The sequence below is a fragment of the Eubalaena glacialis genome, chromosome 8, assembly GCF_028564815.1.
Source record: "Eubalaena glacialis isolate mEubGla1 chromosome 8, mEubGla1.1.hap2.+ XY, whole genome shotgun sequence".
Lineage (NCBI taxonomy): Eukaryota > Metazoa > Chordata > Mammalia > Artiodactyla > Balaenidae > Eubalaena > Eubalaena glacialis.
Window position 1 is genome coordinate 20,427,122 of NC_083723.1, and position 20,799 is coordinate 20,447,920.

The 20,799-nt window shown below is 37.3% G+C and overlaps 1 protein-coding gene across 1 annotated transcript in view; it reads left to right on the forward strand.

Moving 5' to 3' along the window:
• RELN (reelin) overlaps positions 1 to 20,799 on the forward strand; it is a 535,801-nt gene that overhangs the window by 146,922 nt on the left and 368,080 nt on the right. Inside the window, exon 3 of the mRNA XM_061197622.1 lies at positions 19,993 to 20,128. Coding sequence (XP_061053605.1) covers positions 19,993 to 20,128 — 136 coding nt within the window. The remainder of the gene's footprint in view (positions 1 to 19,992; positions 20,129 to 20,799) is intronic.

The window sequence follows — 20,799 nt, forward strand, 5'->3', positions numbered from 1 at the left end:
TGAAACCTTTAAAGGTACCAAAAGTGCAGAGCATCATCATGGTGAAATTGGAGTTGCCATTTTTTGAGTAGCATTAGTGTCAGGGTTTTTTGCACACACTCAAAAGGTGCACAAAACATGCATTTTTTTCTCACTAAAACTAATCTGATAATTTCTATAGTCTTCTCTACTTTTTTCTATCCTTTCAACTGGCCAGTTTTTTTCCACCCTTCAGGTTTTTTTTTAATTGAAGTATAGTTGCTGTACAATATTATATAACTTACAGGTGTATAATATAGTGATTCACAATTTGTGAAGGTAATTCTCCATTTATAGTTATTATAAAATATTGGCTACATTGCCTGTGTTGTAAAATATATCCTTGTAGCTTATTTTATACCTAATAGTTTGTACCTCTTAATTCCCTACCCCTCTATTGCCCCTCCCCTCTATCCACTCCCCTCTTTTTACCCTTCAGTTTTAAAAGTAAAAGGATCAAATTTTTGCTACAATCTCAGTGAGTGCGCCACAAATTTTTGCTGCAATCTCAATGACTGCCCCACAGTTGTGAAGACTTGAAAATATAGAATTGAGGTCTTTTATCACCAGTCTTCTATTTTCTTTGGCAAGCCTGGGCTCAGGTCTTCATTATGTGTAATAAAACATACAGGGATTTTTTTTTCCTAGGGGGCTAGTAATCATTTCTAAGGCCAGTTGGACATAATAGGATCAGTTAATTAGTAAATAAAATTTAAGTCACATCGTCAACATTTGCTGTAATGAAGAATAAAAGCTTTGGGAGCACCATTGCTACATTGTTGGAGTGTCTCTGTGTTTGTGTAATAAAGCAATGGGTAATCAAGGTGATGAAATAAAGATGTCCAGTAAGGGATACACTAATGACAGTGTTGGTTCAGGTCAGAAAGGAAAGGTTTTTGTGAATAGTCTAAGTATAATCAAACACTTTATGTTTTCATGATGTTTAGGCTCTGTAACTATATAACTACAAAAACCCACAACACTCCCAATTCCTCTTATTTCTGCATATTTCTAACTCCTAGCCCCCACTGTAAGCCATCAAAGTATTTGGCTTGAATACTCAAATTTTATAGTATTATACTTAAGAATTCAATTATCCTGTCAAAGGTGAACAGACAGTGTACTGAATTACAGTAGCTAACATTTGTTGAGTACTGTGTGCCCGGTACCATTCTAAGAGCTATGCTTATAGTAACTCATTTAATTCTCTCAGTAATTCTAAAAATTAGTTATTATTACATTACCATTTTATAGGTGAGGAAATGGAGGCCTAGAGATTTTAAGTTGGCCAAGATCACACAGCTATTAAACGGCAGAGGCAGGATTTGAACCTAGTTTGCCTAGTGCTGACCCTGTTGTACTTAACCATTACACTATACTGCATCCTATAGAGAGTATTTTAAAATGAAGTAGACCTGATATATGTATTTTAAATGCCACAGTTACCTCCTGGTACCATAAAAGTGGATCTGAAGATTTCCAAAGAGACTGCTGAAGAGGGTAGTTGCATAAAACATTACTAGGTCATAAATGAGGTAGAAATATTAGTGAAGTCATAACTAGAGATAAATGTAGAAATTTAACCAAAAACTTCTGCAAATCCTTAAAGATCTGGCTTCCCTCCCACCCCTTCCCTGGTGACCTGTTTTCCTGGAGTAGAACAACTGATTAGCATATTTTATTTCTGTTGTTAATGCCAAGCCTATTTGCCACCACCGGGTTTGTCTGATTGGTGGCGTTTAGTGCAGTGCTTGGAGGTTCTCTATGGAGCTCTTCGACGTCAGCTGTAAATCATCTGCTCAGCCTCCCTGACTGCAAGCTCCAAACCTCCCTCCTGGTGCACTGGTCACAGGCATCCACGCACTCTCCATATGTGGACAGAATTATGCTTAGCCTCGGCCGGGGCGGGGGACACTGCAAATTAGAAGCTCTCTGAGCAGGCCCTTATGTGGGCAAATCCTGTTCCTTGTAATTGGGATTGTGTTTGTAAATCCCTATACCCTCAGGTGAGACTATTACACCCCTGTAATTTGCATGGAAAGGAAAAAAACAGTCTGCTTAAAAGAGGCCAAATAAACTTCCTCTAAAAACTGGACAGTGTGGGTGGGCTTTTTGCAACCACACTCTTTCATGAAATGCAATCTCAGTCTTTCATAGAGAACTTCTCATTGCTTAAAAAAAAAATTCCTAAAGTCTACATTCAATGATAGCTTAGTTAGTCGTATTTCCAGTCTTTAGAAAGAGATTTTGATGTCACCTCTTGTGACATCTTTATAAAGAATCATATTATTGTCATGTAAGCCGAAACTCTGCCTGGCTCTCATCTATAACATGTTGGGTGGGGTGGCAGTATTGGGGGGGGTAGTGTAATTAAAATTAATTGTGTTGGCAAGTAAACTTAGGATAGTTTTTACTAATAACTTTTGCTAGGTACAAATGACTTCTTCCTGTCTGAAGGTCTTTAATGAAAAGTTTAATTATCATTATACTGTAACTGTTTATATGTTCTTTTAGAGTTTATGTTAGCTAGTGATTTTCAATATTAAAAAAAAAATTGTATGGATGACAATGGGTTACCTCTCTGTAAAGATACATATTAATTTCAAAAAGTCATGTGGACTCCTGCATGCAGTTTCCAGTTGCAAATCTAGAACTTTTTTCTAGACTTTTTTGTCAATATATTTGTTTTTTGATGTAAATTATCTCTCCCCCTCCTGCTCCCCGCGCTTTTAAGTAATACCCCTCATTATTTTATGTGATGTTACATTCTATTACACTTTGCATTTTAGGCAAGTCTGAATTGTAAAATCAATCAATATTTAGAAATTGAGTTATTCTTATATGATAGCATCTTAATAAAGCATTGCCTCAATACCTAACCGTGAGTCACAGAACACTAATCGCAAACATATTTCTCTGAGTGAGAGCACTGCAGTTCCTCATGATCCTCTTCATTTATTTGAGTTGTGTTATGAAGTCCTAATCCCCAGTATCTCAGAAGGGGACCTTATTTGGAAGTAAGATCACTGCACATATAATTAATTAAGTAAAGATGAGGTCATACTGGAGTAGGGTGGGCTCCTAATCCAATATGACTGGTGTTCTTGTAAGAAGATACAGAGACACAGGGAGAATGCCATGTGACGGTGGAGGATTGGAATGATGTATAGATCAAGGAACTCCTGGACCCACCAGAAGCTAAGAAAGAGGCATCAACAAAATTTCCCTGACAGCCCTCAGAAAGAACCAACCTGCTGACACCTTGATTTTGGACTTCTTGCCTCCAACACTGTAAGACAATAAATTCCTGTGGTTTTAAGCCACCCAGCTTGTGATACTTTGTTACAGCAGCCCTAGTACACTAATACCAGGCATAAAGCAATGAATTCAAATAAAAATCTTTCTCTTAACACCAGAATTCCAACCCTTCTCATGTCTTGCTGGATCTCTTGCAGTAATTTTCCAGGCACTGTCCTTGATGCTCTTTGGTTTGTACCCATCCATTTTACACACCACTACCATTTTAATATTTCCTTCTGTGTATACAGAATTCCAGTAATCACTCTTCATTGTGCCTGCAGCAGTGCAAATTTTTAAGTGAGGCATTCAAGGGCCTTCTTTTCTGGCCTCGACTGCCTTTCCAGCCCTCCCCCTCCCCCGCCTTGCGCCTGCTGTGCACAACACTGTATTCCAACCACTCCCACTTATTGTTCTCTCAGTGTGACCAGCACTTTTCCACTTCGAGCATGCTGTTCCTTTTGCAACAAGCCCCGCTCCAGAATTATACTCCCCTTTCAAAACCGAGCTCAAAGGCTGCTGTCATTGTTTATTGATTCTGTCCCCAAAGCATTTGCTATTCCTTTGGGATCACAAAATAATGTAGACTTCTTTATGATCCTTAGAGTAGTTTGCTTTGTATTACCAATATCTGTGCATGAGTCTTCCATTGTGTTAAGCCCTCAAGGAATCTTTAACTTTTGTTGGCAGAAATCTGGCATCTTCAGGGTAGATCATAATTCCATAATAGACCAATCAGAAACACATTCTGCTGATTTCAGGCTTCTGGTATGCTCCCCTGACATGTTCGCCTTACATTCCCTTGAAAAATACAGCAACGGGCTCAAATCACAGCCTTTTCTGTCCTTATTCCCATCACTATTTGTATCTCCTTACCAACCAAAGGAGGCTAAGTTAAGAATCTGATGATTCCCTGATGTCAGAAAGTCACAAGAGAGACAGTTATTCACACTAAATCTCTTAATTTCCTCCCTGACCTAGCGAAGGCTCTAAACCAAATGTAGCAAAATTTTTCTTTTAATTGGACTCCTCTATTAGTAAAATTTTTGAACATGCATGTATAATTATCTATTTGCCTATTTATTTACTTTTAATTTATAAATTCTATACATATACTCCTGTACTTACCTACTTTGTATATTATAGAACATACACATTTGATGTTAAAATATAAAAATTCTAATATTTCCTTCCCAACTATAAATAGAGGTATACAAATGGATTCTTTTAAAAAATGTTTAGGTGATTGCCTTTTCAGTTAGAAACTGTAGATAGATAATTCCTAACCTAAAATTAAATTTCTTTCTCTCAAAGAATACAAACTGGAAATGATGTAAACTTTACCAGTAATATAAGACTTATGGTTACAAATTCACATTAAAGGTTATATATTTTACATAAAGTCTAAAAGAAGCCATACAATGGAAACATAATCATTCAAACTGAAGCTTGGAATGGTATAATTTGTATGTAAAGAAGAAACTTCGAAGGCTTCAAGTAGGCATGATTTATTAAAAATAAATGAAAACTACAGGGGAGAAAAAATTTAAATTTACCTTTAACTAATAACTTGCTTTGTTAAGAAACTTTTTGGTGAACATTCAAGTAAGTGTATATTCAAGTAATCGCAGCATCATTTTTTTTAGTCAACCAATATGCTTTGCTTAAATTTGAGTTAATAGATTATAATACATTTTAAAATAGCTGTGTTTTGTCCCTTTTTCTTTTCCTAATATATTTTATTTTTAAATACATCTTTACTGGAGTATAATTGCTTCACAATGCTGTTGTACAACAAAGGGAATCAGCCATATGCATACATATATCCCCATATCCCCTCCCTCTTGATCCTCCCTCCCACCCTCCCTATCCCACCCCTTTAGGTCATCACAAAGCACAGAGCTGATCTCCCTGTGCTGTGCTGCTGCTTCCCATAGCTATCTATTTTACATTTGGTAATGTATATATGTTGATGCTTCTCTCACTTCGCCCCAGCTTCCCCCTCCCCCTCCCCGTGTCCTCAAGTCCATTCTCTATGTCTGCGTCTTTATTCCTGCCCTGCCACTAGGTTCATCAGTACCATTTTTTCTTAGATTCTATAAATATGTGTTAGCATATGGCATTTGTTTTTCTCTTTCTGACTTACTTCACTCTGTATGACACACTCCAGGTCCATCCACCTCACTACAAATAACTCAATTTCGTTTCTTTTTATGGCTGAGTAATATTCCATTGTATATATGTGTCGCATCTTCTTTATCCATTTATCTGTTGATGGACACTTAGGTTGCTTCCATGTCCTGGCTATTGTAGATTGAGCTGCAGTGAACATTGTGGTACATGACTCTTTTTTTTTTTTTTTTTAATAACATCTTTATTGGAGTATAATTGCTTTACAATAGTGTGTTAGTTTCTGTTTTATAACAAAGTGAATCAGTTATACATATACATATGTCCCCATATCTCTTCCCTCTTGCATTTCCCTCCCTCCCACCCTCCCTATCCCACCCCTCTAGGTGGTCACAAAGCACCGAGCTGATCTCCCTGTGCTATGCGGCTGCTTCCCACTAGCTATCTATTTTACATTTGGTAGTGTATATATGTCCATGCCACTCTCTCACCCTGTCACATCTTACCCCTCCCCCTCCCCACATGACTCTTTTTGAATTATGGTTTTCTCAGGATATATGCCCAGTAGTGGGATTGCTGAGTCATATGGTAATTCTATTTTTAGTTTTTTAAGAACTCCATACTGTTCTGCATAGTGGTTGTATCAATTTACATTCCCACCAACAGTGCAGGAGGGTTCCCTTTTCACCACACCCTCTCCAGCATTTATTGTTTGTAGATTTTTTGATAATGGCCATTCTGACCAGTGTGAGGTGATACCTCATTGTAGTTTTGATTTGCATTTCTCTAATAATTAGTGATGTTGAGCAGCTTTTCATGTGCCTCTTGGCTATCTGTATGTCTTCTTTGGTGAAATGTCTCTTTAGGTGTTTTGCCCATTTTTTAATTGGGTTGTTTGTTTTTTTGATGTTGAGCTCCATGAGCTGTTTGTATATTTTGGAGATTAATCCTTTTTCCGTTGTTTCATTTGCAAATATTTTCTCCCATTCTGAGGGTTGTCTTTTCATCTTGTTTATGGTTTCCTTTGCTGTGCAAAAGCTTTGAAGTTTCATTAGGTCCCATTTGTTTATTTTTGTTTTTATTTTCATTACTCTAGGAGGCGGGTCAAAAATATCTTGCTGTGGTTTATGTCAAAGAGTGTTTTTCCTATGTTTTCCTCTAAGAGTTTTATAGTGTCTAGTCTTACGTTTAGGTCTTTAATCCATTTGGAGTTTATTTTTGTGTATGGTATTAGGGAGTGTTCTAATTTCATTCTTTTACATGTAGCTGTCCAGTTTTCCCAGCACCACTTATTGAAGAGGCTGTCTTTTCTCCATTCTATGTTCTTGCCTCCTTTGTCATAAATTAGGTGACCATATTGCATGCTTTCTAACCTGTACCATTGATCTATATTTCTGTTTTTGTGTCAGTACCATACTGTCTTGATTACTGTAGCTTTGTAGTGTAGTTTGAAGTCAGGGAGTCTGTTTCCTCCAGCTTGTAGTAGTCTCTTAAAATCCTTTGTATTTCTGCAGTGTCAGTTGTAATCTCTCCTTTTTCATTTATAATTTTATTGATTTGCATCCTCTTCCTTTTTTTCTTGATGAGTCTGGCTAAGGGTTTATCAATTTTGTTTATCTTCTCAAAGAACCAACTTTTAGTTTTATCGATCTTTGCTATTGTTTTCTTCGTTTCTATTTCATTTATTTGTGCTCTGAAGTTATGATTTCTTTCATTCCACTGACTTTGTGTTTTCTTTGTTCTTCTTTCTCTAGTTACTTTAGGTGTATGGTTACATTGTTTATTTGAGATTTTTCTTGTTTCTTGAGGTGAGATTGAATTGCTATAAACTTCCCTCTTAGAACTGCTTTTGCTGCATCCCATAGGTTTTGAGTCATCATGTTTTTGTTGTCATTTGTTTCCATGTATATTTTTGATTTCTTCTTTGATTTCTTCAGTGATCTCTTGGTTATTTAGTAGCACACTGTTTAGCCTCCATGTATTTGTGTTTTTTACAGTTTTTTTCCTGTGATTGATTTCCAGTCTCATAGTGTTGTGGTCAGAGAAGATGCTTGATACGATTCAGTTTTCTTAAATTTTCCGAGGTTTGATTTGTGATCCAAGATGTGATCTGTCCTGCAGAATGTTCCGTGTGCACTTGAAAAGAAAGTGTATTTTGCCACTTTCGGATGGAATGTTCTATAAATGTCAATTAAATCTGTCTGTTCTGTTGTATCATTTAAAGCCTGTGTTTCCTTATTTATTTTCTGTTTGGATGATCTGTCCATTGGTGTAAATGGGGCGTTAAAGTCCCCTACTATTATGTGTTACTGTTGATTTCCCCTTTCATGGTTGTTAGCATTTGCCTTATGTATTGAGGTGCTCCTATGTTGAGTGCATAAACATTTATAATTGTTATATCTTCTTCTTGGATTGATCTCTTGATCATTATGTAGTGTCCTTCCTTATCTCTTGTAACATTCTTTATTTTAAAGTCTATTTTATCTGTACAAGTATTGCTACTCCAGCTTTCTTTTGATTTCCATTTGCATGGAATATCTTTTTCCATCACTCCACTTTCAGTCTGTGTGTGTCCCTAAGTCTGAAGTGGGTCTCTTGTAGACAGCATATATATGGGTCTTGTTTTTGTATCCATTCATCCAGTCTGTGTCTTTTGGTTGAGGCATTTAATCCATTTACATTCAAGGTAATTATCGATATGTATGTTCCTATTACCATTTTCTTAATTGTTTTGGGTTTGTTTTTGTGGGTCTCTTTCTTCTCTTGTGTTTCCCGCCTAGAGAAGTTTCTGTAGCATTTGTTGTAAACCTGGTTTGGTGGTGCTGAATTCTCTTAGCTTTTGCTCGTCTATAAAGCTTTTGATTTCTCCATCGAATCTGAATGAGGTCTCTGCTGGATAGAGTAATCTTGGTTGTAGGTTTTTCTCTTTCATCACTTTAAGTATATTCTGCCACTCCCTTCTGGCCTGCAGAGTTTGTGCTGAAAAATCAGCTGATAACCTTATGGGGATTCCTTTGCATGTTATTATTTTACTTTTGCCTTGCTGCTTTTAATATTTTTTCTTTGAATTTAATTTTTGTTAGTTTGATTAATATGTGTCTTGGTGTGTTTCTCCTAGGGTTTATCATGTATGGGGCTCTCTGCACTTCCTGGACTTGATTGACTATTTTTTTTCCCTTGTTAGGGAAGTTTTCCACTATAATCTCTTCAAATATTTTCTCAGACCCTTTCTTTTCCTCTTCTCCTTCTGGGACCCCTATAATTTGAATGTTGGTGTGTTTAGTGTTGTCCCAGAGGTCTCTGAGATTGTCTTGAATTCTTTTCATTCTTTTTTCTTTATTCTGCTCCTCGGCAGTTATTTCCACCATTCTGTCTTCCAGCTCACCTATTCGTTCTTCTGCCTCAGTTATTCTGTTACTGATTCCTTCCAGTGTATTTTTCATTTCAGTTATTGTTCATCTCTGTTTGTTTGTTCTTTAGTTCTTCTAGATCTTTGTTAAACATTTCTTGTATTTTCTCAATCTGTGCCTGCATTCTATTTCCGAGATTTTGGATCATCTTTACTATCATTACTCTGAATTCTTTTTCAGGTAGATTGCCTGTTTCCTCTTCATTTATTTTGTCTTCTAGGTTTTTACCTTGCTCCTTCATTTGTGAGATATTTTTTTGCCATCTCATTGTTTTGTTTTTTTTTTTGATGGGTGGGATTGTGTTCCTGTCTTACTGGTTGTTTGGCCTGAGGTTTCCAACACTGGAGTTTGTAGGCTGTTGGGTAGAGCTGGGTCTTGGTCCCAAGATGAGGTCCTGCAGGAGACCTCACTCCAATGAATATTCCCTGGGGTCTGAGGTTCTCTGTTAGTCCAGTGGTTCAGACTCAGAGCTCCCACTGCAGGAGCTTTGGCTTGACCCCCGGCTTGTGAACCAAGATCCCACAAGCGGTTCGCTTGGGGGTTCCTCCCATCTCCCTGGGCATCAAGGTCCCCCACCAGCGTCCAGCAGTTGCCCTAGTTGTGAGGAGACCGTGAACTCTGCGTCTTCCCATGCTGCCATCTTGACTCTGCCCCCTCCTAATATATTTTAAATATGAAAGGAATTTTTAAATTTCTAAGACTACTTTGCAATCATTTAGCCTTGAGGAATATGAAACACTCATTTTTCTGATAGAATATTCAAATTATTGCCTCAGTGGAGTATGAATTTTAACAAAATTTAAATGAAAGTAGTATACATCATATTTGAAAACAATTTCCTTGTGATCTGTCTTTAAAAATTTATTGATATTTATTTTATCTGATTTGGAATCAGATGAATTGAAAACATGATGAAATACATATCATCAGAATTCATTCATTAAGTGATGGTGCTTTCTTACAGCACATAAACTGCCACTGTGATGTATATAGATAAAGTGCTTGCCATAATTATAATGTTTTACATGTTTAAACTGTAATTTTTTTATATTATATGATTTAATATTTTTTAACTTATTAGTTAATCTGTAAGAAAACAAAGACTGAAGTTACTGAATGAAATGTCTTTACCACAAAAATATATCTTAGTTCTGTAAGTTACTAGGGACATGGATAGAAATTTAGGGCCCCTAACAAGAAGTTTTAATGATGTAGAAGAAGCCAACATTTATGTAGTATTTATTATGGGCTAGGTATTGTTCTATACACTTACATGTGTTAACTATGTAACCTGATGAGATGGGTAATATTGTTTGTTTTCCATATTTCACATGTAAGGAAACTGAGGCACAGGGAGTTTACATAATTTAACAAGGACATAGCTAGTATATGGCAGAACTGGGATGTGAACCCAGGCAGTTTGGTTCTAGAGTCCTTTCTCTTGACTACTGCTATACAGCTTACATGCATCACAGTTCTCCTTTGACTGCTGTAAAATAAACAGATTATTGTTCTTTTTGACAGTAGGAAATACTATGGAGAAGAGGAAAGCAGACTTAGAAGTCTGCTCATTTAGCAAACAATTATTGACTGATGCTGTGCAAAATCAATGTAAGACCAAACCACTTTTCTCAAGAAACTTAAAATTTAATAAAGGAAATAGAATTAAATGAAGTGTGGTAAGAGTTATATTAAAAGGATGTATTAATCAGGGAAATTCAGTTTTGCTTTGGTAACAAATTAACCCCCAAGTTGCAACTTAACTCAATAGTCTGATAGGAGTTGAAGACTCTTCAGGGTAGTTGTCCTCCATGCAGGGACTCAGCAATCTGAGGTATTTCCATATTGTGGCTATACTATCACAGTGTGTGGCTTCCACTGCCATCAAGGCAAGGGAATAAAGGAAGCTAGAGGACTCACAGTCTCTGCTCTGTGCTTCAAGTAGGAAATAGTACGCTTCACTTCTGTTCATATCCCATTGGTCAAAATTATTCACATGGGCCCTTGAACTGCAAAGAGGCTAGAAATTGTGTGTGAGTATATGGCTATCTGGTGCACACCAAATGCCCTGACCAAAAAGGTATGTACAGTTAACTGGAGCAGAAGAGAGTTGGACAAGAGTTAGTTGGGATTCTATGGAAAGTTGACCAGAAAGTAGCAGAAAAAGTCATGAAGTCGTGATAGAGGCTGGTGAAGGTAACTAAGAAACACAAAACATAAAGGTTCTGGGCATTGTATGGGAAGAAGCTGTAGGCAGAGTCTCTCCAGTACCACGGAGAGCTCCTGTCATTTAAATTACTGTAATACCATATGATGTCAATTGCAATGCCTTTATGCAGCAACAGTTCATTCCATTAACATTTATTATGTGCATATGATAAATTTTTGTAGATAAAATAATTCATAATATAACTAACTTGTCTAATGGGGAAGACAGATAACTCTCTGTAATGCAATGAGTACTTCAATAACAGAACTGTTCTCTGGGTATTATGAGAACATGCAAATGTTCCTAACATTAACCTTGGATACAGGAGGAGTTGTACAGGAAAATTTCATGGAGGAGATGGTTTATGATCTTGTGTGTATTAAGTGAAAAGTAATGGCTTAGCCAAGCCAGAGGAAGAAAGGGCACTTTAGGTCAAGGGTCAGCAAACTTTTTCTGTAAATGGCCAGATAGTTAGCATTTTAGGCTTTTCAGGTTATAACAGTAGGTCTCTTTTGCATATTTTTCATTTTTTTTACAACTTTTCAAAATGTAAGACTATTCTTAGTTCAGTGGTTGTACAAAAACAAGCCATAGTCCAGATTTGACCAGTGCGTCATAGTTTGCTGACCCCTGGTCTAGGCAGAAAGAACAGGAGCAAAGCCAGAGATAAGTACATACAACTATATTCAGTTTGGTTTTGATAGAGTATGAAGTTTGAGTAAGGGTCATGATAGATGAGCCCAGTTAGATAGAGGACAGAATTTCATGTTGAAGTATTTAGGACTAATTTTGTCAAGTTTGGATTGCACTGAAGGATTTAAATTAGTAGAATGATAAAATCAGATTTGCATTTTAGAAAGATACCTGTACTGAGAATTAACTTGAGGAGGCAAAACTGAATACAGAGACCAATTTGGGAGGTATTGGCACTGGTCAAAAAAAGAGATAATGAAAGCCTGAAATAAAGCCATGGTGGGAAGGGTAGGCAAGAGGGGACACAGCTGAAAAAATTTTGAGGTAACATCAGAAAGAGTTGATGATTGATTGGAGTGACTCCAAGACTAGGTAGGTAGTGTACTTTAGCTGAGATAATAAATATTATGCTGGCTCATTGATGTTCCTCCTTTAGTAGGAACTCTGTCATTTATTCCAGATTTACACCATCTGGAGTCAGAAACCAGAGGCACATCTTCTCTCCTTGTGTGACTTTTGGGGAAATCTATTAGGCTGTGCAGGAAGGGTATGGGGAGCTTTTGCTCCTGTCCATCAAATAGATTGACAGCTATGAGCAGTACTTTTCCTGTGACAGAAAGCCTGTTCAAGGTCAAGGGTAAAGAACTCAATGTATAGTTTCATGGAAATAGTCCTAAAAGCTGTGGTCTTTTAAGACTATCAGTTATTTTAGCTATTTTTGGATCAAGAAATCCAGAACTTTATAGACTTTGAAATTGCCCTCTGAAGTAGACATAAGCCATCTATGATTGGCCACCATTTCTATACAGTTTCCCATATTGTTAGTACCACCATCCCAAAATAGAATTTTCATACTTTCTTTCTAGGGTGAAGGCATGTAACTTAGTTTCCACCTACTAGACCAATGCTCATGAGACTTGAATATAGAAGAATGCAATATGAAGTGAGGACCAAGTGTGGGGAAATCCAGATTCAGTCAAGTGCAGCAATGAGAAGGAGGGGAGTATAGTTCTGGACACATAGCCAGCATGGTGCAGTTAGTTTGGAAAGGCTGGGGGCAGACAATGTGTAGAGATTACCTACCACCAAGCAACTTTTAAGAGGGGAGGCAGAGTATGCAGTGTTAGGAGGAAAGGCAGCAGAGATATGCTTTGAAACAGTGGATCAGAGAGCTTCAGTTAAATACAGTGCAGACTTTACATAGATCTTTGGAAAGGATGCTGCTCTGTCAAACTCAGTGGCCACATAGACCTAAGTGTAACTGGATGGCTTCACCCCTTTGGGGAGCACTTTTGACCTAAAGATGTCTCACTCACGTCTGTACCTAACTCAGGGATGTGTCTAGCAAGAGGACAAAGGTTATCCAAAAACTGTCTGATAAGAAATTAACATCTTTGGAGAGAGAGGGTTGGAAGCAGGGGAGGACAGCACCTGAGCTTGTTCCTAGAGCAGGGGCCCTCTTCATGCTCACTCTCAGATGGTTTGCATCTCATCACTGGATTTGGATTTAGGTTGGATAGACACAGGGGTCTGTCCCGGAATTGAGGTACTGCCTCTTATGGACACAAGGAGGGAGGAAGCCAGTGGACAGTGTAAGATAGAAGATGGATCTGTGTTCAGTGCTGTTCACTAGCTCTGTTATCAACACTTGTTTAAGTGTTGGAAAGTCACTTAAATCCACCGGTTCTTGTTAATTCTCATTTATCTCTGAAGTGGGAATGATAGTAACAGCTAACACATATAGTGCTAACTATGTGCATATATTCATCTAATCTTCAGAGCCACCCTATTATTATCATCTCCATTTTCCTGGAGAGGAAAGTGAGGAACAGTGTTTCAGTAACCTGCCCAAAATTCCACAATTCCTTGGTAGTGGAGCAAAGATCTGAACCCAGGCAGACTGCCTCCAGGGTCTGTGCTCTCAACCTTTCCCCTCTATTGCCGCTATAATGGTAGTAAGGTAATAACATGGGGAAAACACCTGGCACAGAGGGGGCATTGGATAAACAGTAGTGCTGGAAGAGGGATGGAGAGGGAAGGCAAAAGCAAGAATTCTCACCTTTGTAACTGCATGAGTGAGGAAAGAATCAGGTTGACTTAGAATAAGCTCTTTGTGTATAACCGACAAGACGTATGGGAATAGCATGGATCCTCATACATTTCTAATGTATACCCATAGACATACAATTCCAGAAAGATTTTTAAAAGGTTTTCGTACTTTTTTCCTTCTAGACCTAAATCTGAAACCAAATGCCTTCAAATCAATGCTTTAAAAGTTAAATATACCCAGTGCATATGTGTGAGTATGGGTGCCCATACTTTTCATTAACTTGTATCACTACTTGAAAGCTATTATTTTCATATCCATTTTCATCAGGCTGGTACTTCACAGATAAGCTGCAATAAGTATGTTTTCAGGAAGTTCGGTAATTACTTTTCAGCATATAAAATCATGTTTAGCTTTGCTGAAATATTTGTGTACATTGACCTAGCAAAGAAGGCAAATAATAGACAAGTCAAATTCTGCAAGTAAACAGTTATTCGTATTTGAATCAAATGAAAAGATTAAAGAATGACATAAAGGAACTCCATAATTCACTTTCTCTCTTCACTTAAAATATAACACTAACTTTCCAGACTACATTTTCAGAACAGTCTACTTTTTATTAACTGATGTAAGCCTTTAGATATCCCTTTGAAACAAAGAGAAAATGATGAAAATAAAAGGAAACAGAAATCATCTTAAATATTTGTCTGTTCTTACACTTTTTATACAGACATAAGTTAATGAATTTAATAAACTTCCTGACAAAATATTCTGCCGTACTTTCTGAAAGTGTTTGAAACAATAAAATATTTAAGATTTCATAATTTTTATATATGAAGGTTACATTTATCACAACCCAAAAATCTATAATCTTAATGTACTTTCCCTTTATTTCGTGATATCCCATCCACAGTTGTCTTAGTTCTTGAATCACATGGAAAAACCAGGACATGCTTCTACCCACTTTAACACTAACTGTGGCAAATTACAAACTGAACTGATTTGAGTAATCCACGTCTTTAATCTATAAAATATAGAATAAACCCAACATGAATGTGTAATTTTCCTAGTACATTGGTTATTTTTGGTAATAACATCTTCAGGGTGTTTCTTGGAAGCGAATAGCCTACATTTTTATGAGGATGTGTACATTTTATTCTCAAAATGGGGGAATCATAGAAATTCTAGTTAAAGTTCTGAAGACTCAAGGTATGCACATTAAAAGCATAGAAGAGTATTCCTGAGGGAAAATGGAGTTCATACAAGGTTTAGTCACGAACTTAAAATAACTGAAGACTTGTCAAGGAAAATGACATCCCAGAAGGCACAGAAATGAGTATCACTGTCTTAAAAGGGATCATGGAAGCAACTTTAGAACAATTAAAGACATTGTGACCCAAATCTTGCAGAAGTATAATGTGGGTAAAGGAAACTCTGGCATAGATTCCTATCCTTTAACCACAACTTTGATTAAGAAGACAGATGCTAGATAATTTTAAATTAGATATCCAGTGGTTTGAAGAATTTAATGGATTTAAAACACTCATACTTTGTCAAAGGAAGAGTTATATTAAAAAGTTACCTTGGTTATTTCTTGATACAGAAATTATAGCTAGATTGTCAATATTCCTGTTTTTCAAATGTGTGCACACAATATTCAAAAGGAAAATGTATCTATAACATAAATGCTTTAAATCTATCAGGACAGTTATCGGTCTCATAGAACCTCACAGATTGAAGGATACCCTTTACTTTTTCATCCAAAGTTAGACAAAGAGAGCCATACTTCTTGAAGTGCTTTCTTTCTCTCATAGTCCGGTTCTCTTGGAAAAGAATAGCTTCTTTTTTTGGGAGAAGAAATTCCACAGAAAAAAATTTTTGTATGAAAGTTTACACATAGCCACAACAATGAAAATAAAATCTTTATTATAGCTACACTACACACACATATATTTTATATGTATATATCTCCCTGAGATACACAGTGTAATTAAATTCTTTTATCATAGATCTGATTTTCCCTTTTTCAAGTAATTTTAAACTCAATATATATATCCTATTATCCAGCATGCAGCAAGGGAAAGCACCATCGTAAATTTAAATTCATTATCAAATTCAAATTAAAGTTATCCAAGAATAGGTTTCCAAATCACATATATTAGATGGTATATGTCTTTCATGACACAAAAGCCATTAAGAAGATCACTGTGGCAGATGCAGTAAATTGTGTTTCACAGAACACTGGAAGCTCATGCTGACTGCTCTCCTCCTCGTTCTCATTTTATATGCGTACCTCTGCTCATTATGTCTGCCTTTGTGAGCTGTCCTCCCATCTTTCTTCTGTTCATTTAAATTGTACTCAGAGAGCTAAGGCACTGAAAGGAGTCTTAGAGGTCATGGACCAGCAGTTTATAGATGTTGGAACTGAAGCTTGAGAGGGAGCACCCGGACCAAGGTCATGCAGCAGCGGGTGACAGAGCTGAGGGTACGATCTCGTGCTTGTACTCTCCTGCCTCATGTACATAAAAACAAATATGGGAAATCTTAGTTTTTCCCTCAAAACTCAATTCCAATCTCCCTCTTCAACAAAGTCATTTTTTTCTTTTTCTATTATAGTTTACTATAAGATATTGAATATAGTTCCCTATACAGTAGGACCTTGTTGTCTACAGTGCCATTTCTGACTGTGCAGCAAGGATGCTTGTTTGAATCCAGGCTATACTGCCCTTGCTGTATAACTGTAAGCGAGTTTTTATCTTCATCATATTAGTTTCCTCATGGGTAAAATAGAGAAAATAACAGCTCCTACTGCATAGGATTGTTAAGAGCCTTAAACAAGTAAATATTCATGAAACGCTTAGAATAGTGTCAGGCCATAGTAAGTGCTCAATAAACATTAGTTGTCATTATTATAATTGTCCACATTAATCACTCTTTCTCTCCTCTTTTGTATTTTTCTCAAATACCACCCAGTTAGCACTTACTTATTTTCTGGTTGTTCTATTTATAATGTTAGTTTATTCCAGTTTTCTCGTCCCAGCTGAAGTCATTTCAAGGTAGGGACAATGTCCTATATTTCTTCTCTGTACCTCCATAGGGCCTAACCCAATGTTTGATGCAACACAGGGATTCTGTAAATACTGTTTTTTTCTGCTGGTTCACTCAGAATGTCTGGGAACCGGTATTTATTCAATCTCTTTAGGTGATGCTGCTGTGTAGCCAAGTTGGAGAACTGCTGTGCTAGACGGTTGGATTGCAAGAATGTCATCCTGTAGGGTATTTACCCAGGGTAGGGCATGAGACATTTGCAACTCTATAGCTACCTTATAAAATTCTGTCAAGTAATATGCAGTCTAGACATGACTCACTTTCTAAGAGGAGCTTTGAGGAGTGAGGAGATATTTGAACATGAATTCTGTTACCAAGACTCTGAGACCCTGAAACGTTATTTTGTTTGATTCATTTCCATTCCCACATGATTGTGGCTGGAACTTTTGCTTTCCTTTTTGGCCAGGCTGACTCCTGCATATGTATCATTTTCCATACACTGGATCCCTGCTTTATGCCCGACCAGAGGGGAGTGGCAATTCCTGAGTCACGGCTACTGAGTCTCCTTCAGCACTCTGTGATTTCCTTGGGAGTCTGGAGTCTGTCATCCTCTCTAAACTTGTGGTTTCTCTGGCTTGATGACTTTCATCCTTTTGTCTCAAGATACAGCTTAAAAAATACCTATATATATATACATATATACTTGAGAAAAGTAACATCATTAGGATATGTCAAAATATAGACTTGTTCTTCTATTTCTTTGGCCAATATGACCTATTCTGAACAACTTACTATTCTAGAAGATTCTATTTCATTAGTTGATGTAACGTGTATAATTTATAGTCTTTTATTTTTATATTTAAATTATTCTTATATTTATTTAGAAAATATTTCTTGAGTATCTGTGATGTGCCAGACATTGTGATAGTCGCTTGAAATATAAAGATTAAAGACCTAGTCCCTCATAGACTCCCTGGAGAGATGGTCCAGGGTATGATGGAGCAATGTGTGAACTGCTGTGATGACATGTAGGCAGGGCACCTATCCAAATACAGGGGTACTGTACCAGATGCTGCCAAATGTATTGAGTCATTTAATTCTCACAATAACTTTAGGATGGAGTGGACATGTGTTTTCATTTTAAAGACAGGCAAACTGGATCTCAGAGTAAGCCATTTGCCCAGGTTCACAAAGCCAACAAATTAATTTTTTATTTAACTGCCCACTCCTGGCAATGTTTTTTTTTATTAATAAACTTTATTTTTAGAGCAGTTTTAGGTCACAGCAAAATTGAGTAAAACGTTTTTCCATATACCACCCACCCCCCCCCAACCTCCCAGGCATCCTGCACCACAGTGATATCTTTGTTGCAGCAGATGAACCTACACTGACACATCATTGTCACTCAAAGTCCGTACTTTACATTAGGTTCATTCTTGGTGTTGTGTATTCACCATTGCAATATTATAAAGAATAGTTTCACTGACCTACAAATCCTCTGTGCTCTGCCTATTCATACCTCCCTCCTTCCCTCCTAACCCCTGGCAACCACTGTCTCCATAATTTTACCTTTTCTAGAATGTCACATAGTTGGAATCATACAGCATGTAGTTCTTTCATATTGGCGTCTTTCATTTAGTACTATGCACTTATTTATTCATATCTTTTCATGGCTTGATAGCTCATTTCCTTTTAACTCTGAAAAATATTCTATTGTTTGGATGTACCAGTTTATCCATTCACTTAATAAAGGATGTCTTGGTTGTTTCCAAGTTTTGACAGTTATGAATAAAACTGCTATATACATCCGTATGGAGGTTTTTGAGTGGACATAAATTTTCAGTTTATTTGAGTGAATACCAAGGAGTGTGATTTCTGGATTATGTGGTAAGAGTATGTTTATTTTTGTAAGAAAACACCAAACTGTCTTCCAAAGTGGCTATACCATTTTGCATTCTCACCAGCAATGAATAAGAGTTACTGTAGTTCCACATCCTTACCAGCGTTTGGAATTGTCAGTGTTTTGGACTTTGGTGGAATATTAGGTGTGTAGTGGAATTTCATTGTTTTAATTTGCAATTCTCTAATGACATATGATGTTGAACATCTTTTTGTATGCTTATTTGCCATCTATATATCTTTTTTGGTGAGATCTTTTGCCTATTTTAAAAAATCAAGTTATTCATTTTCTTAGTGTTGAGTTATCTATTAATATTTTATATCTGAGGTAAACATAAGAGAATCACCTTATTAAAAAGGAAAAAAAGCATCTCCTGATAGCTCATCTGAGAGCTGACTTGGTACTCAGCTAGGCCATGATGTTCTCGTGTTGAACGTGAGCAGTTTCATAGGTCATCCACTCTGAGACAGTTGTGGTTTGAGACAAAAACAAGATCACCTTGTAATCATGCCTGAACACAGACAAAAGCAAGAACATGGTGCAAACCACAAAAATGACCAACATCCCCTCTCCATGCTAACGTGACTGCCGCTGCTTTTTTATCGATCTCAGCTTTAGCCCTACTCCATTCCTCGTGTCTCATAGATAAAAATTAAGATACTCAGTGATAAAATTGCTCCCACTTTCTGATAGTACCAAATCCAGAGGCAAAGCCACCTTTACCTGGAACCTCTCCAACAAGACTGAGGAGGTCCCTAGGATGCAGGACTTTCAGTACTACAATCGGGAAATTCCTGGGCCAGCTTGATCACCCTACTCTCTAAAATAACCTAACACAAGCCCAAATATTTTAACAAGCTCCTCCTAATATCCTCATACTGAGATACCTCCAAGTTCCCAATAGTATTTGGTCTCCATTGCTGCAAACACTTCCAGTGAATCCAACCTTGTTATACCGTGTTCCTGGTGGTCTTTGTTGATGGGCAAAGACCAGTCAACAAGATCAAAATGAAGCAAATACTATAGCAATAATTTAGTAGATTGTTCCTTAACAATAATGTTTTAAATGATTCTTTTCCTTCTGACAATAGGAAGTGGAAAATTGCATAACTTATGGGGAAGCCAAACAGCATGTTGAATCTTAACATAAAAGAAAAATGTCCAGAAAATATTATTATGCCATCATAAGGACTTTGTTTTATTGTTTTTATAACAACTTCCCTTCCTTTCTGTTTGTCAGGGATCATGTCTGACCACCAGTTTGGTAACCAGTTTATGTGCAGTGTGGTGGCCTCTCATGTGAGTCATCTGCCCACAACCAACCTCAGCTTCGTCTGGATTGCTCCACCTGCTGGCACAGGCTGTGTGAATTTCATGTAAGTACCCAAAATGTCTGTGACTGGTACAGAAGGCAAACGTGTTATCAAACCAAACTTGGGTCCACTCACCTGCACACAGTAAAGCCAATCTATGGACAGCAGCTTGTGGTGAAGGGAAGTACAGTGTTTATATCAGGGCACCAAACAGGGAGTCCAGGCAGCTAGTGCTCAAAAGACCTGAACTCCCCAGTGGCTTTCAGGGAAAGGTTTTTTAAAGACAGGGTGAGGGAGAGGGTTGTGGGGTACGTGATCAGCTCATGGACATTCTTCTGATTGGTTGATGGCGAGGTAATCAGGAGTCGATATTATCAACCTCTGGTTCCAACTGGTCTGGGGTCAAGGTGTTTGTGGGCAGCATACAGTTAACCACCTGGTGGGGGTTTCAGTATCTGCACAGCAGCTCAGAGGACATGGCTCAGAATATTATCTATAGCCCTTGAGGAGGAACTAAAGGTCTGTGACTAAACTATTATAATTTTGTCTTGCTTGGCTGTTTGCCTTTGTTTCCACATTTTCTTACTTCTCTGATTAAATTTATGCTTTGGCACTCAGGGAAGGCCTAGGAGGCTAAAGTTTTTCTACAAGTAAGAGGCAGGTGTAGGACATGGGGTGGTCTGTCCTGGGAAGGCCCCATAGGGTCCTGCTAGGTTACAAATATACCTCTCATG